The following is an 18,886-nucleotide window of genomic DNA, read 5'->3' as shown; positions in this document are numbered from 1 at the left end:
CAAAGGGTATGGTTGTCCCCGCCTTCTCCTGGCTTCCCACCCCAGCAATCCCTTGAGACCAGGGCAGGTGGGCGGGGGTGGAGGGGTGTCCCAAAGCTCAGCCTCGGCCAATGACTTATTCATTCCTACATGCCACATATATTCACCGAGCCCCAAAAGTTCCCTCATTCCACAAAGCTCAGTGGGCAGATGTCTCCCATGTGAAGCACCAAGCCAGGTGCTGGGGTGACAGTGAGCAGGCTGGTGGGCTCCTTTCCACTCCGCACCCCAGGTGGGGGCAGTGCCACCCTCCTCACGGCACAGCCCCATGGTGACTCTCTCACACCCCACCCTGCCCTGTGCATGTTTCCTAGGGCTGCCGTGACAATGACATGAAACCCCATGGTCTTGGACGGCACACATGCATTACCTGACGGTTCCAGAGATCAGAAGCCTGACATGGGCCTCGTGGGCCTCGCGGGGCAAACAGCAAGGCATCTGCAGGGCTGCATTCCCTTCATTCCCAGCCCCCCTCCCCCGACAGGGCCGCATTCCTCAGCGGATCCTCCTGACACTGCCCTTCTGCCCTTCTGCCCACAGCAGCAGGCAGGGCCTCTGGGCCTCTCCAAAGCTGCTCCCTCTGCTTGGGAGGCCCTTCCCTCAGATGTCTGCTCTTCTCCCTCCTTCAGCCCCTGCAAGTCTTACTTAATGTTACCACCTGCTCCCTGTCCTGGTGTGGCCACCCGGGGCGGCTGGCTAGCAAAGGAGCAAGGTCTCCAAAACTAGATCATGCAGCGAAACCGTAGCCCTGGCTGGTCAGGCCCCGCTTTGACAGGCTTCTCACGCACTCTGTCTTCTTTCTCTTGGTGTGGCCACAGACTTGCAGCACCCTGGAAAGCTTGTTCAGGGTTCAGAGTCTTCGGCTCCCCTGAGTTCTTTGCATAAACGGTTAACTCAGAGGGAATGGTAGCCCGGGGCCCCATCCTGAGACCCTGAGCCTTCCTCATTTGCACCCCGTCAAGGGGTCCACGCAGCTCACTACCATACTCTGTGGACATATCCCTGGGGCCGCACACACCAGCACCACCACCCGCCCTTAGCAAGATAGAGCTGGAGACAACTCCTGCCAGGGTCGCTTGCCTGGGGACTTCCAGGCCCTGGACTCCAAAGTGTGGTCTAGGAGAGGGACACAGGCTCTTCTGGCCAAGAGATTCCTACTGTATGGGGAGGACACGGACCAGAGGAAGGCGAAGCAGGGTCCAAGGCAGGAGGGTAGCTGCAACTGGAAGATTGGGATTATCACTTGACTGATAGAGACCAGTCAAGATCAGCAAGCTCAGCCAAGGCCCACACCATGTCTGGGAACCAGCCTTCCCGAAAGCACTGTGGCCCCTGAGGTCCCTCTCCCAACCCACTTGGACGCCGTCTTAGGGAGAGAATCAGAGGAACGAAGCAATGTGTGAGGGCACGTTTCCTAACAAAGTCTGAACCAATACCTCCTTCAGGTAGCTTCTGGATGTAACCACACTCTGGACCAACAGGACTGAAGTCCAATTCTCCCCCTAGCACACAGGGGCCTGCGCGAGAGAGCAGGCTGGTGTCCCTGCCTCTGCGAGGAACTGGGGGATGAACAAGTGTGGTGAGTCACGCACAGAGGGCTCTGGGCCAGCAGGGACAGGCTGTGTGCTCCTAGCAGCCAGTGATTGGCTCACAATGAGACCCCCAGGCACCCAGGGCTCAGTTGTGAGGGCTCAAGTGCAGAGTGAGGCTGGGGTTCACACATAATTGGGGTCCTGCCTCTAGTCCCCAAGCGGCTGGTCCCTAGAAGCACTGGGCCACACTGCCCCCTTGTGGATACTCACTTAGAGGATGCCCCCACCCCCACCAAGCAAGGCTGAGGATACAGCCTGGACATCCTGGGCCCCAGGACACCCTAGCCCTCTTGTGAAGGAGGGAGTGGGGGAGGGGGCGACCCAGGTTCCAAGCCAGATGTCCTCGGTGCCCGGGGGTGGGGCTTGGGGGTGCTTTCCTGGGCATCTGACATCCCTGAGCTCTGGCCAGGAGGTGAGCTGCCTTAGTGCCTGTGTGCCCACCAGGAATGAGATTTGAATCCCGCCTGATGTGCATTTTGATCATCAGTCAAGAAACGGCTGTGGGCGCTGGCTCAGGTTCAGCGCCCCAGATGGGGCCAACAGTGCCTCTGCTGAGCCCGTTGGGCAGTGTGGCAGGTCTCTCAGCAGGAGGGCCTTCTGGGGGGTGGGGTGGCACCTACACTGAGGGGCCTGTCCAGGCCGCTTCTCTGCTCTCAGGGGCTCTGCTCTCCCTGAAGCTGAGTCCCACTGCTCTCAGCCCCATGCCCACAGGGAGAGAGGGCACAGGTCAGAGATGGCCATGTGGATAGCTGGGGGCCAATGGGACAGCAGTGGTCATCAGGACAGAAGCAAGGGGTGGCCTCCAGCTCAAGCCACCAGGGGTTTAGGCTGTGTGGGGCAGGCTGGCCCTACAGCACCTGAACACAACCTCACCGAATTTGGTCCTCAGGTCCTAGACTCTTAAATGGTTCAGAATTTTCTGTCCCTTGTCTGCCTCTTGGCGGCAAGTGCTGTGGTGGCTACAAGCTTTCCTGGGGGCATACGCTTCAGTTGCATTGGCAGAATGAGGAGGAGAGGGTCCCACTGCCCTCGAGCAGGGCTCAGGACATCTGGGAGAAGACCAAGCAGTGGCCCTTGTGTGCACAGGGCATGCTGAGAGTTTTGGGGAAGACCCTGGGCCCCACTGGGGCCCACCGAGTGTCCACATCAGAGTCTCCATCTGTCCCAGTTCCTCTCTTGCCCTTTCCTGTTGCCCAACTCTGGAGGGTCCAGCTTTCTCCGAGGGTCTTGGCCAGACCTAACACTCACCCCCAAGACTATGCTCTTGCTGTTCCCTCCACCAAGGTTCTTTGCCTTCTCCTCCCTTCTGGTGTCCCGTCATAGGCCACCTGTCTTTCCTGAGATTTCTGAATGGAAGCCAGGAAGAGTAGGGTTGGAGCTGGGCTCCTGGTGGGGTCAGAGAAGGCACCTGGAGCAGGAGGGGACATGGAAGAGTGTCCAAAGGTGGGGGGCTCTAACCTCCCCTGTTGCCCCCGGCCGACCGGCCGACCGTCCCTCGTGCTTGCCCTTGGTACTTGCCCTCGGTGATAGTCTCCTTGCTAACCTCCAGGAGCCTCTTGGGGAACCGTGGAGGGATGGAAAGAGGCATGGACTCCGGGCCTGGGAGGGGCAGTGGGGAGCTCAAGACCTCTTCCACAGGAGCTGATCCAGCACAGTCTGTTCTATGACCTCTGCAGTGGCCACCTGTGAGCCCCGCCTCCTGGCGGCACAATCACGCACCCCTGATCCCACAGTCTGATGCCCACTCAACAGTCTGCCACCACTGTCTGATGAGCAAAGCCCCACTCATCATCGCAAGTGGTACAAGACAAACCAGCAGGAACGCCTGGGTGCCTCAATGGGTTAAGACTCTGTCTTTGGGGACGCCTGGGTGGCTCAGTTGGTTGGACGACTGCCTTCGGCTCAGGTCATGATCCTGGAGTCCCGGGATCGAGTCCCGCATCGGACTCCCAGCTCCACGGGGAGTCTGCTTCTCCCTCTGACCTTCTCCTCTCTCACCTTCTCACTCTCTCTCTCAAGTAAATAAAAAAATAAAAAAAAAAATCTTTAAAAAAAAAAAAAAAAAAAAGACTCTGTCTTTGGTTCAGGTCATTATCTGGGGTCCTGGGCCCCGTGTCGGGCTTTGCTTCCCCCTCTCTTTCTGCCTGCTTGTGATTTTTCTCTCTCTGTCAAAAAATAAAAAAAGACCAGCAGAAGAAGCCAGTAGCACTGATGCCTGAGACCCCTCTTTTAGGATCACCCCTGTGAGGTTGGCAGAGGGCTCCTGAGATCGGGGTGCACGGGGAACTGTGGGTTGAGGAAGGCTAGCCCCCTTGGGGTTGGAGCAATGTGATGAATGTCATCAGGGGTTCTGAAAAAGCAAGAGAGCATGGCATACCACGAGGTGGGGCTCCTAGGTGAGCACCGGGGGTAGTCCCCGAGCAGGTGGTGTGGATGGAGTGGGGTCGGCTTCTGGTGTCTGCTGGCCTCCTTGATGTGCGTCGCTCTGTGACTCTGTTTTCACATGGCCTTCTTCTGTGTGTGTCTATGCCTTCCTTCCTCTGTCTTTTATAAGGTTACTTGTCATCAGGTTTAGGGCCCACCTGGAAAATCCAGGATGATCCCCTCATTTGAGATTCTTAGATCCCATTTGCAAAGGCTTTTTCCCAAATAAGGTCCCATTCATTCACCAGTCTGGGAGTCGGATTTGGACATGTCTTTCAGGGGGACACTCTGTAACTCCCTGCTGGAGAAAGCCACTTTGTTGCTCAGGGAATATATCATTTCATGAAAAGCCCAGTGCTTGCTAAGAAGTCCACGAGAGGGGTGGGGATCTGCAACCTTGGGGGAGAAGCATTTGCCCAGCACAGGCTGGGGGCAGCTCCGGGGGGCCACCAAGCTCCCTGAGCTTAGTTCTCTCACCTGCTATCTAGTTGTCCCTCTGTGAGAGGTAGCTGTTAGTTGTGCAAAAAGTGGCAGGAACAAACATTCCAGGCAGAGGGAACAGCAGGTGCAAAGTCCTGAGATGGGAAAGCACTTTTTTTTTTTTAATTTTCAAAGACTTTATTTATTAAACAAATAAGGAGATGACAAGTAGGCAGAGAGGCAGGCAGAGAGGCTAAACAGAGAGCCTGATGCGGGGCTCGATCCCAGGACGCTGGGATAATGACCTGGGTCAAAGGCAGAGGCTTTAACCCACTGAACCACCCAAGCTACCCAACACTTGGTACTTTTAAGGGGCTCTCAGGATGGCCGGTCTGCAAAAGGACTATGGTGAGTGGGTGCAGACGTGCATGAAAACAGACAGGGCACAGGCCTCTGTGGCTGCAGCCTCTGGGTAGGGCTTGGCCTAGTTCCACTGTCTCATTCCCATCTGAAGTTCCCAGGACTTGCTCTTTGGGGCCCATGGGGGTCAAGGGGTCAGCCCAAGCGTGACCTCCTCTTGCATGACCTCTGCTGACACCCACAGGGCAGATTCAGTGTCGAGTGGCAGGGACATAGTTTTGGCCTACCCTAGTGCAAGTACCCAAAGTCACTTGGCAAAAGGGCATGGCGAGCAGTGGTAGGAGGCTGGGGGCAGCGATCGGTAATATGCATTCAGTGGAAAGAGCCCTGTTAGGGTTCCCAAGACGCGCTCAGGCTCAGGGACTCCCTAGAAGACTCACAGAACTTGGACATGGTTTTATACTGAAAGACCCTAGAGGACCCGCACCCAAGGACGCACTCACAGACCACTGGATGCAATAAGCAAGAGGATTTTATTCGGGCATGCTCGGACTCCCAGGGACACTTGACCATGAAATCCGCGAGGGATGGGTCAGTGTCTGAGAGCCCCGATCTGTTTCGGGAGTCCCTTAATATAGAATTTTACAGTCCATTACATCAGAGCCCTCACTTTTCTAGCCAGTAATTTCAAAGCATTACAGTAAGGCCTACACACAGGTAGCCAATCCTTTAAAATCAACCATACATTCTGGCCAGTCACCGTTCAGGTAGTGTACAGTAGAGGGTACGTGTTGAATTGCACGTTTCTAACCTTTATCTGTATACGTGCTGAACCGCACGTCTCCGGCCTTGGTACGGGAGACAACCCTTATCAATTTTACTTAGTAGTAGGGGAAATTCTTAACAGGGGAAGGGTATAACTTTATTTGATTACACAGCGAGCGAGGGTTTAAGCAATTTTTCATTTCTTAGCAAAGCATTAGAAGCATTATTATACAGAAGCCAGAAACAGCTGGGCTGGGTTAAACACAGATTTTTGCTATTCGTTATCCTGTTATGCTGCTTGCTGACTCCCTTATCTATGGTCAGCTGGCCACAGTTTCTTAGTTAGCATAAGCTGGTTATAAAAATAATGTTAAAACTTATAGGCTATACTATAGTTCTGACCTGGGGTCCTTCAATACTCACAGTTAGGATTTAGTACAGAGAAGGATATGGACGACAATCGGCAAAGGTAGAAGGCACATACGACAGGGGCCAGAGAACCCAGGCAGCAGCCCTGTGGTCCCGGCCCAGTGGTGTTTATGGACAGCACTTACTCGCTCCGGTGACATTGGCCCCAGCAATGGTAAAAAGGAGGCTGGACGCAGAACTTAAAAGCACAGGCAAGGTTTTATTGGGGTTTATGCTTTATTTGTTTTTGTTTTGTTTTGTTTGTTTGTTTGGGTAGGGGATGGGACAGAGGGAGAGGGAGAATTTTTTTTAAGATTTTATTTTTTTTTAAGATTATTTTTATTTATTTTTTATTTTTATTTTTTTAAGATTTTATTTATTAGAGAGAGAGAGAGATCACAAGTAGGCAAGAGAGGCAGGCAGAGAGAGAGGAAGGGAAGCAGTCTTCTCGTTGAGCAGAGAGCCTGATGTGGGGTTCAATCCCAGGACCCTGGGATCATGACCTGAGCTGAAGGCAGAGGCTTTAACCCACTGAGCCACCCAGGTGCCCCCCCTTTTTAAAGATTTTATTTATTTATTTGACAGAGGGAGAGAGAAATCAAGAGAGGGAACACAAGCAGGGGGAGTGGGAGAGGGAGAAGCAGACTTCCTGCCAAGCAGGGAGCCCGATGTGGGGGGTTGGATCCCAGGACCCCAGGAACATGACCTGAGCCGAAGGCAGCCGCTTAATGACTGAGCCATCCAGGCACCCCAAGAATCTTGAGCAAGGGTGCCTGGGTGGCTCAGTGGGTTAAGCTGCTGCCTTCGGCTCAGGTCATGATCTCAGGGTCCTGGGATCGAGTCCCGCATCGGGCTCTCTGCTCAGCAGGGAGCCTGCTTCCTCCTCTCTCTCTCTGCCTGCCTCTCTGCCTACTTGTGATCTCTCTGTGTCAAATAAATAAATAAAATCTTTAAAAAAAAAAAAAAAAAGAATCTTGAGCAAAGCCCGAATCGGGGCTCATCTCATGACCCTGAGATCATAACCTGAGCCAAAATCAGGAGTCAGACACTCGCTCAACAGATCAAGGCCCCTAGGCACCCCAATTGGGGTTTTTGCCAGAACGTGAGGAAGGCAGCACAAAGGAAAGACTCCTTGGGTGGCTCTCCCAGGTGAGGTCAGGGAGCATTTCTAAAGGAACAGGTGGGAAAAGGATGCTGTGGGAGCATGAAGAGTCTGGAATTTAGTAGCACCCGTGTGCTTCAAGGTCATGCTGCTTCTTCCTAGCCATGTTGTTTCTTCCTGTGGCTCGTGTCTAATTTGCATGGTAAATATCCACTCCTGGGTGTGATTTTTTATAAGGAGCAGAAAAGTCAGTGAAAGGTCAGTGCTGGGGTCCATCTTGGTGCAAAATGATTTGGTCCTGTCTTTGCCAGTGTTCATCGTAAGTATCCTCCCTCTAGGTTCCTGCAAGATAGGCCACTGGAGAGGCGTAGAAGTTTAGCTTCACCCCCTAGACCCCACATGGAGGTAGCCAAAGAATGCTGGATTTGGGGGTCTGAGATGGAGGACCCGAGTCCAGTCCCTATTCTGTCTCACTGCCCACCAGGAAGCTCACCCAGCCTTGATGTCACTGTGGAGAGTCAACGAGACTGGCCTTAGTACACAGTCTCTAGTCCCTCCAGGGGGCAAGCTGGTATATCATGCCCCCAGCCCTGCCAGAAATCCTATCATCAGTAAGGAAAGGGCTAAGGTACAGGCACGGAGAGGAGGTGGCCCCTGGCTGGGTTCTGAGACTATTCCTGGCAGCTGGAGTGAACAAGAGGTAGGGAAGCAGACCCCCTGGCCTCGGGGGTCAGAGGTAGGGAGTATTTTTTTTTGGTGGCTACCGTGTAATCACAGAAAATGACCAAACCTCAAAGAATTAAGTCATTAAAAAAAAAATTAAGCCATTGGTTGTCCGTACTCAAACCAAGACGACACAAGGAACTCCAGGCCACACGCTTGCGGTCAGTTCTCTGGAAACGTCTGCCACTAAAAGCCCTCGGTGGCAATCCTTTCTGGGGACCCCTGTCTCTCTAGGCGCCTCGCCTTTCCTTTCTGCTTTCACCTTGATAAAATTCCGCTTCACTTCAGGCTGTCGTGTCCATGACATTCATTCTTTGGTTCAGCAAGACAAGAACCCTGAGGTCCTGTGACATCAGCACGCAGTATGAGGGGTGGCCCGAGGCCTCCCTCTGGGTTAGCAGACAGGACAGTCCAAGGTCTTAGAGACGCTCTCCCAGGAGCGGGTAGCTAATCAGTTATTGCACAAAACCAAACAGGCCATGAGGGATCCTCTCCCACTGTGGGGCAGGTTCCGAAGAGCTTTATTTTGGGCACGTGAGGCTGGCCCGTGGATTAGGCAGAGGACATTCTTCTGGCTAGTGGGTGCGGAGTGGAGAGGGGCCAGTGGCCAGCCCACAGGGAGGGTAAGAGTGCATTCGCCCCCAGAACTGAGGACTCTTTCCTCAACCTGCCTCTCTTTCTGCTGGTCCAATGTCCAATGCACCAGGTGTAAGGGCTCCCCAGAAAAGCCCACGGTGGAAACAGTACCCCACATGTGAGCTCAATGTCCGTGCGGCTGGGAAGGCATGGAGACACCGGGAGCCACAGGGTCTGGGTCCTCTGTCTTCCTCTGCTGGCCAAGGCGGGTATGACAGGACCAAACAGCCTTCCCAGGGGCTGTGATGGGCTCACAGTCCAGGCTCTTTATGGCCACACCCTGTCCCCCGTCCGTCTCTGTGTTCTCACCTCTTCCCTCTTCCAAAGGGAACTCTCCTCCGTGTGTAGGGCACCTTCTGAAAGAGTAGAAAATACCTTCATGCTACTCAGTAGTCCCCCACCGTTATAGACTGAATTGTGTCCCCCCCCAAAACTCATGAGTTGAAGCCCTACAGCCTGAAAGTGACCTTATTTGGAGACATGGCCTTTAAGGAAGTGATTAAGGTTAAATGAGGTCCTTAGGGCGGAGCCCTGATCCAACAGGACTTGGTAACCTTCTACGAAGAGAGAGACAGCAGGGAAATATGTACACAGAGGAAAGGCCGCATGAGGACTCATGGGGATGGGGTGGGGGGTTAGGGGGTGGGGGATGGGGGGGTCTGTGCCAGCCCAGGAGGAACCAGACTAGCTGGCCCCTGGAATTACAACTTCCAGAAGTGGGAGAAATGAAGCCTGCCTTTTAAACCCCGGCCCCTTGGCATTTTGTTAGGGAAGCCAGAGCTGCCCAAGATACTCACCTTCCTCCCAGCAGGAACACTGCATTACAAACACATTGGGAACAAGGGCTTGGGTTTGGGGAGGAGGGGAGGACATGACAGCAGGTGTGTCCAAATGTGCGGTGGTGGGCGGCTTAAGCCCCATGAGCAGCCAGCCTGAGCGGTCACTCTTTAGTGGGTGTGCTTGCCTGTGGACAGGCTCCCAGGCCCTCCTCATGGTCCTTCTTGGAGCAGCTGTGGCCAGAGGCTGATGGCCCCACTCTGACTGGTATGTCTCTGTAACTCTCCCCAGGCACATTTCCCTCTGCTGGGGGCTCACTTCCTTCTGTGCCTTGGATTGTCCCTGAAACTCCCCTCCGTCTGGCTGCCCTCCTGTTTCTCTTTCTCTGCTCCTTATTTATTTCCTTACACATCCCCTCTCTTTCCTGTACAAAGTTGCCTTACTTTGCAGTCTTTCTTTCCTCCTTCCTTCCTTCCTTCCTCCCTGAAAAAGGGTCTGCCTCCACCAACAGTGTTTGCCTGTGAATCCCCAGTGCCTGACTCAGAGCCTGGATTTCAGTTGAAGGTGCCAGCATATTGTTAACAATGCTATGAAGGGTGTTAACCTAAGAATCTTCACAACACCCTGCAAGACACCTGTTATGGGAAGTCTGCCATCCCTCATCCAGAATTCTGAGATCCCAAAAGCTTGGAAATGCAACATGTTTTTCTTAAAGTTGGTGAGAAATCCTACTTCAAAGCTGTAAGACTTTTGATCATCTTTCTCTCAGTTTGAATAGTCTTCTTGTCTTTGGAGAAATATTAATGGATCTGGTTTTAGGGTGCCGTCCTATGCCTCAGGAGGCACACCACAAGACACTACATGTTGGTTTTCTACTTCTTTGTAACCAAGTACGCACACCTTAGTGGGCAGCTTAACTTGATAAACATGGACTCCGTACAGGTTCTGTGGGTCAGGGGTTCAGAAGCAGTTTCTCTGAGTGGTAGTGACTTGGGTGTCCCATGAGGTCATAGGTAAGATGTTGGCTGGGGCTGCATCACCTAAGGGCTTGACTGGGCTGAAGGGTGCAATTCCAAGGAAGCTCACTGACTTCGGTGGGGAAGTTGACTTGACTCTGGCTGTTGGCATGAAGTCCCTCCCCACCCGCATATCTCCTCAGGGCTTCTTGATGTCCTCACTATGGTGATATGGCGGGTGGCTTCCCCGAGAGAGGGCAAGGCAGTAGCCACAACACCTTAAATTACATTCTATCCTTTCTGTGATGTCCTATTGGGTACCATGGTATTAGGGGCTGAAGTCACTATAGCTGGATCCCAGGAGCAGGGGGTGGGGGGATTCTTCCTGGAGGCTGGCTACCCCAATTATATGTCCCTACATAAAATCCAAAGATTCTGATTTCCAAAATCCATGTGATCCCGAGAGTGTTGGATGAGAGACTGGAATGCCCATTTCACAGCTGAGAACCAGGGTCAGGGCACTTGACTGACCTGCCCCAAGTTATACCTATAGCAATAAAATGAGGACTCATCCAGCCCTAGCAGGGCTGGAGCCGCTCCTTTGTGTTCACCCCTGCCTCAGCCAAACAGAATGTAGCGTCCACAGCCATAGCCACGGGGAGTGTGCACTTACACCTTACCTTGTACTCCCCAAAACACCAGCAACACCGTACTGGCTCTGACCTTCCCTGCGCAGAGGAGGAAGTGTGAGCTGGCTTTGCTCATACACTGGTCTGATTTACAAGCCTGCCAGGGTTTTCCCTGGGCGCAGCCCAAGCTCGTCAGTGGACACATAAAGGGGAAAACCAGATGGGGACAGGGCGGAAGAACGCAGCGGCCGAGAGGGAGGGAGCGGCGGAGAGGGAGGGAAGCTTCGAAACAGCACAGGTCTGCGTGGGCGTCATTGTCGGGGGCGGGGGAGCTCAGACTGTGAAAAAGAAAGCCTGCAGCCAGAAAAACACTGGGAATCGGTCTGGGAAGTTGGAGGAAGGAAAAGGATGAAGAAGTGAGGGTAGAACCGGGCAGCTTCCTCCTGCTTTCTGCTCTAAGAATACCTTAGAGAGGGGCACGTGGTGGGTGGGGGCTCCTTGCTCTGGGTCACTGTCCTGCAGCTGGGGGGGGGGCGGGTAGGACATCGCCCAGGGCTCAGTCTTGGAACCTTGGAACGTTGCCCTGTTCCTGGCGCTCTATGTGGCCAACCCGGCCTGCAGCGCCGGGATGTGGACCCACGCACAGGTCCAGCACTTGAGGTCGCCTTCACCCCTTCTTTCCCTCCCATCATCACCTGCATCAGGGGCGGGTTTCCCTCCCCTTTTCCGTCCCCGCCTTTCCTCCTCCTCCTGGCAGTCTCCCTAAGAACTCGACGCCGGGGCCAGCGGGGAGGGTAGGGGGTGGGCGGGAAGGGGGCGGGGCTGCTGGAACAAGGCGGTCACTCCGGGACCTCGGGCCCACAAGTCTCGGGCCTGGGGAGAGGCCGGACTGTCCAAAGGCCTGGGGCGGCCTTTCCGCGCGTCAGGGGCCAAGCAGGTCGCCGTCTGCGGGGCCGGACTGCCTGCGGGGGGCGGGGCCAGGAGCGTCTCTGTGGGCGAGGCCGGGCGGGTCGCCGAGAGAGGCGGGGCTGCCGGGGAGTGGGGAGAAGTGTGGGGCCAGGAGAGTCGCGGTTGAGGGAGGCCGGGCTAATGGCGGAGGGGCGGAGCCAGGCCTGTCGCCGTGGGCGGGGCAGGGCAGTCGGCGGGGGGCGTGGCCAGGAGAGTCGCGGGGGCGGGGGAGGCCGGGCTCCCGGCGGAGGGGCGGGGCCAGGCCGGCTGCCTAGAGCCTGGCCGGCTTGTTGAACTGTCTGGGACGGCCTTTCCGCGGGCCAGGGGCCACGCCGGTTGCCGTGGGCGGGGCGCGCCGGGAAAAGTTCCGGGAAGGTGCGCCGCTCGCCCGGACCGGGCGCGGAAGTTGGCGGTGTCAGCGCGGCCGCCGGTCGAGGCCCGCGGCTATGTCCACAGGGGGCGCCGGGTCCGGCGGGCAGGAGGGGACCGCGCGCGCGGCGGCGGCGCTCTGCGGCCTGTACCATGAGGCCGGGCAGCGGCTGAGGCGCCTGGAGGACCAGCTGGCCGCTCGGGACGCCCTCATTGAGCGCCTGCGCGCCCGCCTGGCCGCGGTCGAGGGGGACGCGGCGCCCTCGCTCGTGGACGCGCTGCTGGAGCAGGTGGCGCGCTTCCGGGAGCAGCTCCGGCAACGGGAGGGCGGAGCGGACGAGGCGGCGCTGCGCCAGGTGCGTCCCCGGGGAGGGAGAGCCGAGCGGGCTCGGCCGGCAGCGGGTTCGGAGCGGGTGAACCCACACCGGGGCTGAGGGTTTGCGCGGTGCGGGACTCCGAGCGGTTTGCGAGCTGGGGTCCGGTGTGGGATGTGAGGACGATGGGGGGCGGTTTCTGAGGTCCGGGGGGCGTCTGCGCTCGTGTGGGCTGTTGTGCCCGCCTGTCGGTTCCGAGGGCGAGCGTCGGCGCTGCTCGCCTTGGAAACACCACTGCCGGGCATTTCCTCAGCGCGGACTGGCCGACTCCGGAACAGCAGAGAACCGCAGACCCGCGAAACCATCGGGCGGAGGAGGGGAGGCTCTTTTCCAGAGGCGGGGGTGCGGGGGGGCTGTCGAGCTCGCGCGGCGTGCAGGGCCCCTCTGCTCCTGCTGGCTTCGCGACCCGGATGGACTGGGGGAGCGCCTCCTGCTGCTGGCTTCGCTGGGGCGGGTGTAGGCGCTGCTTCTGCGGTTTGTGCGGGTTCTGGATTCTAGAGGAGTTTGTGCCCCGTTGGCGGTGAAGGTGGTTCTGGATGAGGGCGTTGGTTCTGGTTGGTTATGAGGATTGCGTGTCTATGTTAGGTTCTGAGGGGTGCTCTCCACGTCGTGTCAAGGATTGGGTGTCCATTTCTATTTGAAGTTGTGTCAGGTTTAATGGTTGTGAGGCCCTGTTGGTTCTGAGGGGTGTGTGTGTGCCTGTTTTCGTCTGAAGGTTTGTGTTGGTGTTGCTTCTGAGGGTGTGTTAGTGTGGTAGATTCTGAGCACGGTGTCCTGCGTTGGGTCAAAGGCTGTGTATGCTCATGTTGAGGGTTGTGGGTCCTTGTGGGTCTGAAGGTGTGTATGTTGCCATGTTGGGTTTGAGGCATATGATGCCCTTACTAGGTTCTGAGAGGGGCTGTGTACTCCCATGTTGGGTCTGAGGAGGTACGTGTTTGTGTTGGTTCTTAGGGGTGTACTTCCATATTGGGTCTGAGGGTTGGGTTCCACTGAAGCGCTGTCTGTCCTTTTTGCTTCTGAGAGCTGTCTCTCTCTGTTTTGAGTGTGTGTGTTAATTTTGAGGGGTGTGCTCTCATCCTGGGTTTGAGGTGTGTGTGCCTGTGTTAGGTTGGAAGGGTGTGTTCCCAAGCTGGGTGAGAGTGTCGTCTGTCTTGGTTCTGAGGAGTGTGTGTGCCTGTGTTAGGTCTAAGGGTTATGTGCCCGTGTTGGTTCTACAGTGGTGTGTCTTTGTTGATTTGAGAGGTAATGTACCTGTTTTAGGTTCTAAGGGGTAATGTACCTGTTTTAGGTTCCAAGGTGAAGCCTTGGAGTTAGGTTCTGGTGAGTTGGCTCTTGCGTGCCCGTGGTGGGTTGTGAGGGCTGTATGTGCCCATGTTAAGTCTGAGGACTGTGTGCCTGCATAGGTTCTACAGGGTTGTATTTATGTTGGGTTCTGAGGGGCAAGTGCACCTCAGTGGCTTCTTGGTGGTGTGTGTGTCCATTTTAGGTCCGAGGTGTGTATGTGCATGTTGGTTTCAGATGTTGTGCTCCCATGTTTGAGGGGTGTGTGTGCCCATGTTGGGTCTGAGAGGACTGTGTCTCTGTTGGTTTTGAATAGTGTTTCTGTGGTGGGATCGAGGGGTCTGTGCCCATCTGGGTCTGTGGAATGTGTTTGCCGGTGTTGGCTTCTGAGAAGTGTGTGTGCCCATCTGGGTCAGAGGATTGTGTCTCTTGGTTCTAAGGGGTGTGTATTCTTATGTTGTGCCTGTGTTGGGTCCAGTGGTTGTATATCCATGTTTCTTTCTGAGGGGGGTATGTGCCAGTGTTGTGTTCTGAGGGTTGTGTGTTAGTTTTGAGGGGTCTTTGTGTTCTTATGTTGGGTCTAAGGGGTGTGTGTCCCTGTTTTGGGTTCAGAGATGTGTGTTTGCCCATGTAGGTTTGAGGTCTGTGTGCCTGTGTCGTGTCTGAGGGATATACACACTCATGTTGGTTTCTGAGGGATTTTTGTGCCCCAAGTTGTATATAGAGGGCTCTGAGTAGGTGTTCATTGGGAAGAGGGATGTGTGTTGGTGTGTTTCTGCTTTGAGTTGAGGATGTGTGCTCTGTGTTGAGTTCTGAGTGGTCTGTAGGCCTGTGTTGGGTCTGAGGGTTGTGTGTCTTTGTTGGTTCTGAGGCTGTTTCTGTTTGTGTCAGGATGAGTGGTGAGTGTTGTTGCTGGTTGTGAAGTTTTGTGATTAGGTTTTTTTTTTTTTTTTTAAAGATTTTATTTATTTATTTGTCAGAGAGAGAGCAAGCGAGAGCAAGCACAGGCAGACAGAGTGGAAGGCAGAGTCAGAGGAAGAAGCAGGCTCCCCGCGGAGCAAGGAGCCCGACGTGGGACTCGATCCCAGGATGCTGGGATCATGACCCGAGTGGAAGGCAGCCGCTTTACCAACTGAGCCACCCAGGCGTCCCTTGTGATTAGGTTTTGAGGAGGCGCTCCCATGTTGGTTCAGAAGGAAAGTTTGTGTGCCTATGGTAGATTCTGGAGGCATGTGTGCATGTTTGTCGTTGTCTTTTTTTTTTTTTTTAGATTTTATTTATTTATTTGACAGAGATCACAAGTAGGCAGAGAGGCAGGCAGAGAGAGAAAGGAAGGGAAGCAGGCTCCCTGCTGAGCAGAGAGCCCGATTCAGGGCTCGATCCCAGGACCCTGGAATCATGACCTGAGCCAAAGGCAGAGGCTTTAACCCACTGAGCCACCCAGGCGTCCCCATGTTTGTCTTCTAAAGTATCTGTGTGCTGTTATTAGGTGTAAGGTATGTCTGTCCATCTTGGTTGTGAGGGGGATGTGTCTGTGTTTGGTCTGAGGGGTATCTGCCTGTCTGGAGTCCTGATGGGTATGTATTTGAGTTCTAAGAGGTCTGCCCCCTTATTGGGTGTGAGTGTTGTGACTGTATTGTGTCCTGGGACGTGTGTGAACATGGACGGTTCTGTGAATATGCGTGTTCATGTTCAGTTCTGTGTTGTGTGTGTAGACACTGGGATCTGGGGTGTTTGTGTGTGTAGTACACGAGCATAGGCTCCTGGTGTGTATGTATTCATACTGGGTTCTGGGCCATGTGGACCCCGGTTATGTTCTGAGGTGATTTTCAGCTCCAGTCATAAATGAGTCTTTCAGTAGTAACAGCTCTCTTGTGCCGGGAGCGATGACAGCGCTGCGGTGCCTGTGAGTGTCGGATAACACACTTTAGTCTCACTTTCCCTCCTCCTCGTCCCTGTCATTGATGTTATGTCTGTCTTTGTGAAGTACCATGGATTCCCAGAACAGGAGCAAGAGGAATAGTACTTGTCTGTAACAGCTATTTGAAGTGGCATACACATTGAGTGTACTCTAGTGCCCTGTTTGGGCCTTAACTATTATCTGGATTGTCCCAGAAAAGAAACTAGGTCTGCAAAGAGAGGAGCTGCGCAAGACAATTTTCACTTCTAGGCTTGGCCCTGCAGCCAGATTTTGGAGTGAAAAAGAGACATGCACCCCTCTGCCCCCCCTTTTATTTTACTATAAAAGTTATTTTAAATATCTGAAAAACAGAGGAAAGAGTAAAGAATAAAATAACAGCCACCATAATCCCACAGTCTGGGGATAACTAGTGTTCATTTCTTGGCATGCCTCCTCCCTGTTTTTCCTTTACACACCGGGTGTATACACAGTGGCGTGCTTGAGTTCTCGCTGTCTGTACATCTTCATATCACATTGCAAGGATTTTCTCATCTGCCTCATTTTAGATGCAGGAGCCAGACAAGCAGATCTATAGTCCTAGATCTATATGTTCCTTTACCCCTGACATACAGGTTTTGTTGTAAGATTTTTAGTTATTTAAGAGACATTTTAATAATACAGTATCTTATGCAGTTACATGTTTGTGGCTTACTCCTCCATCTATCTGGGTCTGTCACAGAACTGTGGAGGAATGGAGAGATTTCACACTATGCAGAGTGAAAACAATGAGAAGAATTGATCAATAGCTTGGTCTCCTCAATGGTCATGTCAGCCAGCCTCTTAGGAATAGCATTGCTGGGTTGGTAGAGACTAGGGGCTCCCAGAGAGGAGCTGAGGCTGTGTCCTCAGGTGTGCAGAGACTTCCAGGTGACTTCTGCTTCTGTGATTGAGCTGTCACTAGCATGTGATAGGGCCAGGTTGGTCTCGAGAATTCTGGTTCTTTTTGCCACCACAGTAAGACTTGAGACCTTACCTCGCTTGTAACATGAGCCCTATATGGGTAGCTTTACAAGGCTCCTCCAATTAAGACTTTCTGGGATAATGGTGTTAATTTACTATGTGGCCCTTACTGCTCTATCCAATCTCATCACCCCCCAGGGTACTAGCCTCACGGGCCCTGCTTGGTCCTGACATACCAGCTTCTTCTCCCGGCTTTTCTTTCCCTGTTCTGCCATGCTTTCTAATGAGAAGAACAGCATACACCCTTTATTATACACATAGGCTGTGTTAGCTGTGTGTTTTGTTTTTAACCGTCTATCTCCATACCTTTTTTGATCTTGTAAAACTGAAACACCATACCCATTAAGCAGTAACTCCCCACCTTCCTGTCCCCCAACCTCCACCCTTGGCAGATACCATTCTTCCGTCTGTCTCCATGATTTGACTACTCTAGAGACCTCACAGAAGTAGAATCATCCCTTTGTGACAGACTTATTTCACTTAGTCTAACGTCCTACAGGTTTATCTGTGTTGTATCATGTGCCAGAATTTTCTTCTTTTTCAGGCTGAGTGATATTCCATTGTACATATATACCACATTTGGCTTATCTGTTCATCTGTTGATAGACACTTGGGTTGCTTTCATATGTCAGCTGTAATGAATAACAGTGCCTCTAGGAATATGTGAGTCCAAATGTATCTTTGAGACCCTGCTTTCAGTTCTTTTGGTTATGTGCCAGAATTGGAATTGCTAGGTCATAGGGTAATTTGGTGTAGTTTTTTGAGGAACCACCATACTCTTTTTCCACAGCGGCTGCACTATTTTACATTCCCGCCAGCAGCGCACAGGGTTGCAGTTTCTCCATGTTCTCCCCAGCATTAGTTATTTTGTGTGTTGTTGTTGTTGTTTTAATAGCAGCCATCCTGATGGGTTTGTGGTGATTTAATACAAAATGATTGTAGTTTTGATTTGCAATTTCCCAATGATTAGTGATGTGAACCATTCTTTCATGTATTTATCTTCTTTGAAGAAATGTCAAGTTCTTTGCCCATTTTTGAATTGATTATTTTGTTATTGAGTTTTAGGAATACTCTTCAGGCATACCTCATTTTGCTACACTTCTCAGATTTTGTGTTTTTTTATAAATTGGAACTTGGACAGGGTGCCTGTGTAGCTCAGTAGGTGGAGCACGTACTCTTGATTTCAGGGTTGTGGGTTTGGGCCCTGCACCGGGTGTAGAGATTGTTTAAAAGAAAAAGAAAGAAGGAAAGCTTTTAACAACTCTGCATCAAGTAAGTCTACTGGTACCATTTTTCTAATAGCATTTGCTCACTTCATGTCTCTGTGTCATAGTTTGGTAATTCCTGTGATATTCCAAAATTTTTCATTTATTATTATGTTCGTTATGTGATGTGTGATCAGTGATCTTTGGTGTTACTATTGTACTTGTTTTGGGGCACCATGAACTGTGCCCATAAAAGATAGCAAACTTAATCAGCATGTGTGTTTTATGACTGTTGCACTGACCTGCCATTCCCCCATGACTCTCCCTTCTCTGTTCCCTGAGACACAACAATATGGCAGTTAGGCCAAATAATGACCTGTAATGGCCTCTAAGTGCTCAAGTGAAAAGAGGCACACATAATTCACTTGAAATGAAAAGCTAGAAATGATTAAGCTTAGTGAGGAAGGGATTTCTGAAGCCGAGATAGGCCGAAAGGTAGGCCTCTTGTGCCAGACAGCCATGTTGCAAATGCCAAGGAAAAGTTCTTGAAGGAACTTAAGAGCATTACTCCAGGGACCACATGAATGATAAGAAAGCCAAACAGCCTCATTGCTGATAGGGAGAAAATTTTGGTGGTCTGGATAGGAGATCAGACTTGCCCTAGTATTCCTTTAAGCCAAAGCCTAATCCAGAGCAAGGCCCTGACTCTCAAGTCCAGGAAGGCTGAGGGAGGTGAGGAAGCTGCAGAAGAAAAGTCTGCAGCTAGCAGAGTGGGTTTGTGAGGTTTAAGGAGACACAGAGGGGCCGGGGGGAGCAGCATGTGCTGATGGAGAAGCTGCGTTAGGTTCTGCTGGAGATCCAGCTCAGATTGCCCATGGAAGTAGCTCCTAAACATCAGATTCTCCACATGTAGATGCAATGGCCTTATCTGGGGGGAAGATGCCATCTTGGACTGTCT

At 52.9% G+C, this 18,886-nt stretch overlaps 1 protein-coding gene across 2 annotated transcripts in view; it reads left to right on the top strand.

The window, feature by feature from the left end:
• Nucleotides 1-12,018: 12,018 nt before the first annotated feature.
• Nucleotides 12,019-18,886, top strand: part of TNIP2 (TNFAIP3 interacting protein 2) — a 52,719-nt gene continuing 45,851 nt past the window's right edge. The window contains exon 1 of one of the 2 annotated variants that reach the window (XM_004772267.3): nt 12,019-12,504. In XM_004772267.3, the coding sequence (XP_004772324.1) occupies nt 12,226-12,504 (279 nt within the window). In that variant the 5' untranslated portion in view covers nt 12,019-12,225. The remainder of the gene's footprint in view (nt 12,505-18,886) is intronic. The other variant, XM_004772265.3, reaches the window with a different exon arrangement.

The sequence above is a fragment of the Mustela putorius genome, unplaced genomic scaffold (assembly GCF_011764305.1).
Source record: "Mustela putorius furo isolate JIRA1106 unplaced genomic scaffold, ASM1176430v1.1 tig00000083_pilon_pilon_pilon, whole genome shotgun sequence".
Classification (NCBI taxonomy): domain Eukaryota; kingdom Metazoa; phylum Chordata; class Mammalia; order Carnivora; family Mustelidae; genus Mustela; species Mustela putorius.
Note: the sequence above shows the minus strand (reverse complement) of the source record. Positions and strands in the feature narration are given on the sequence as shown.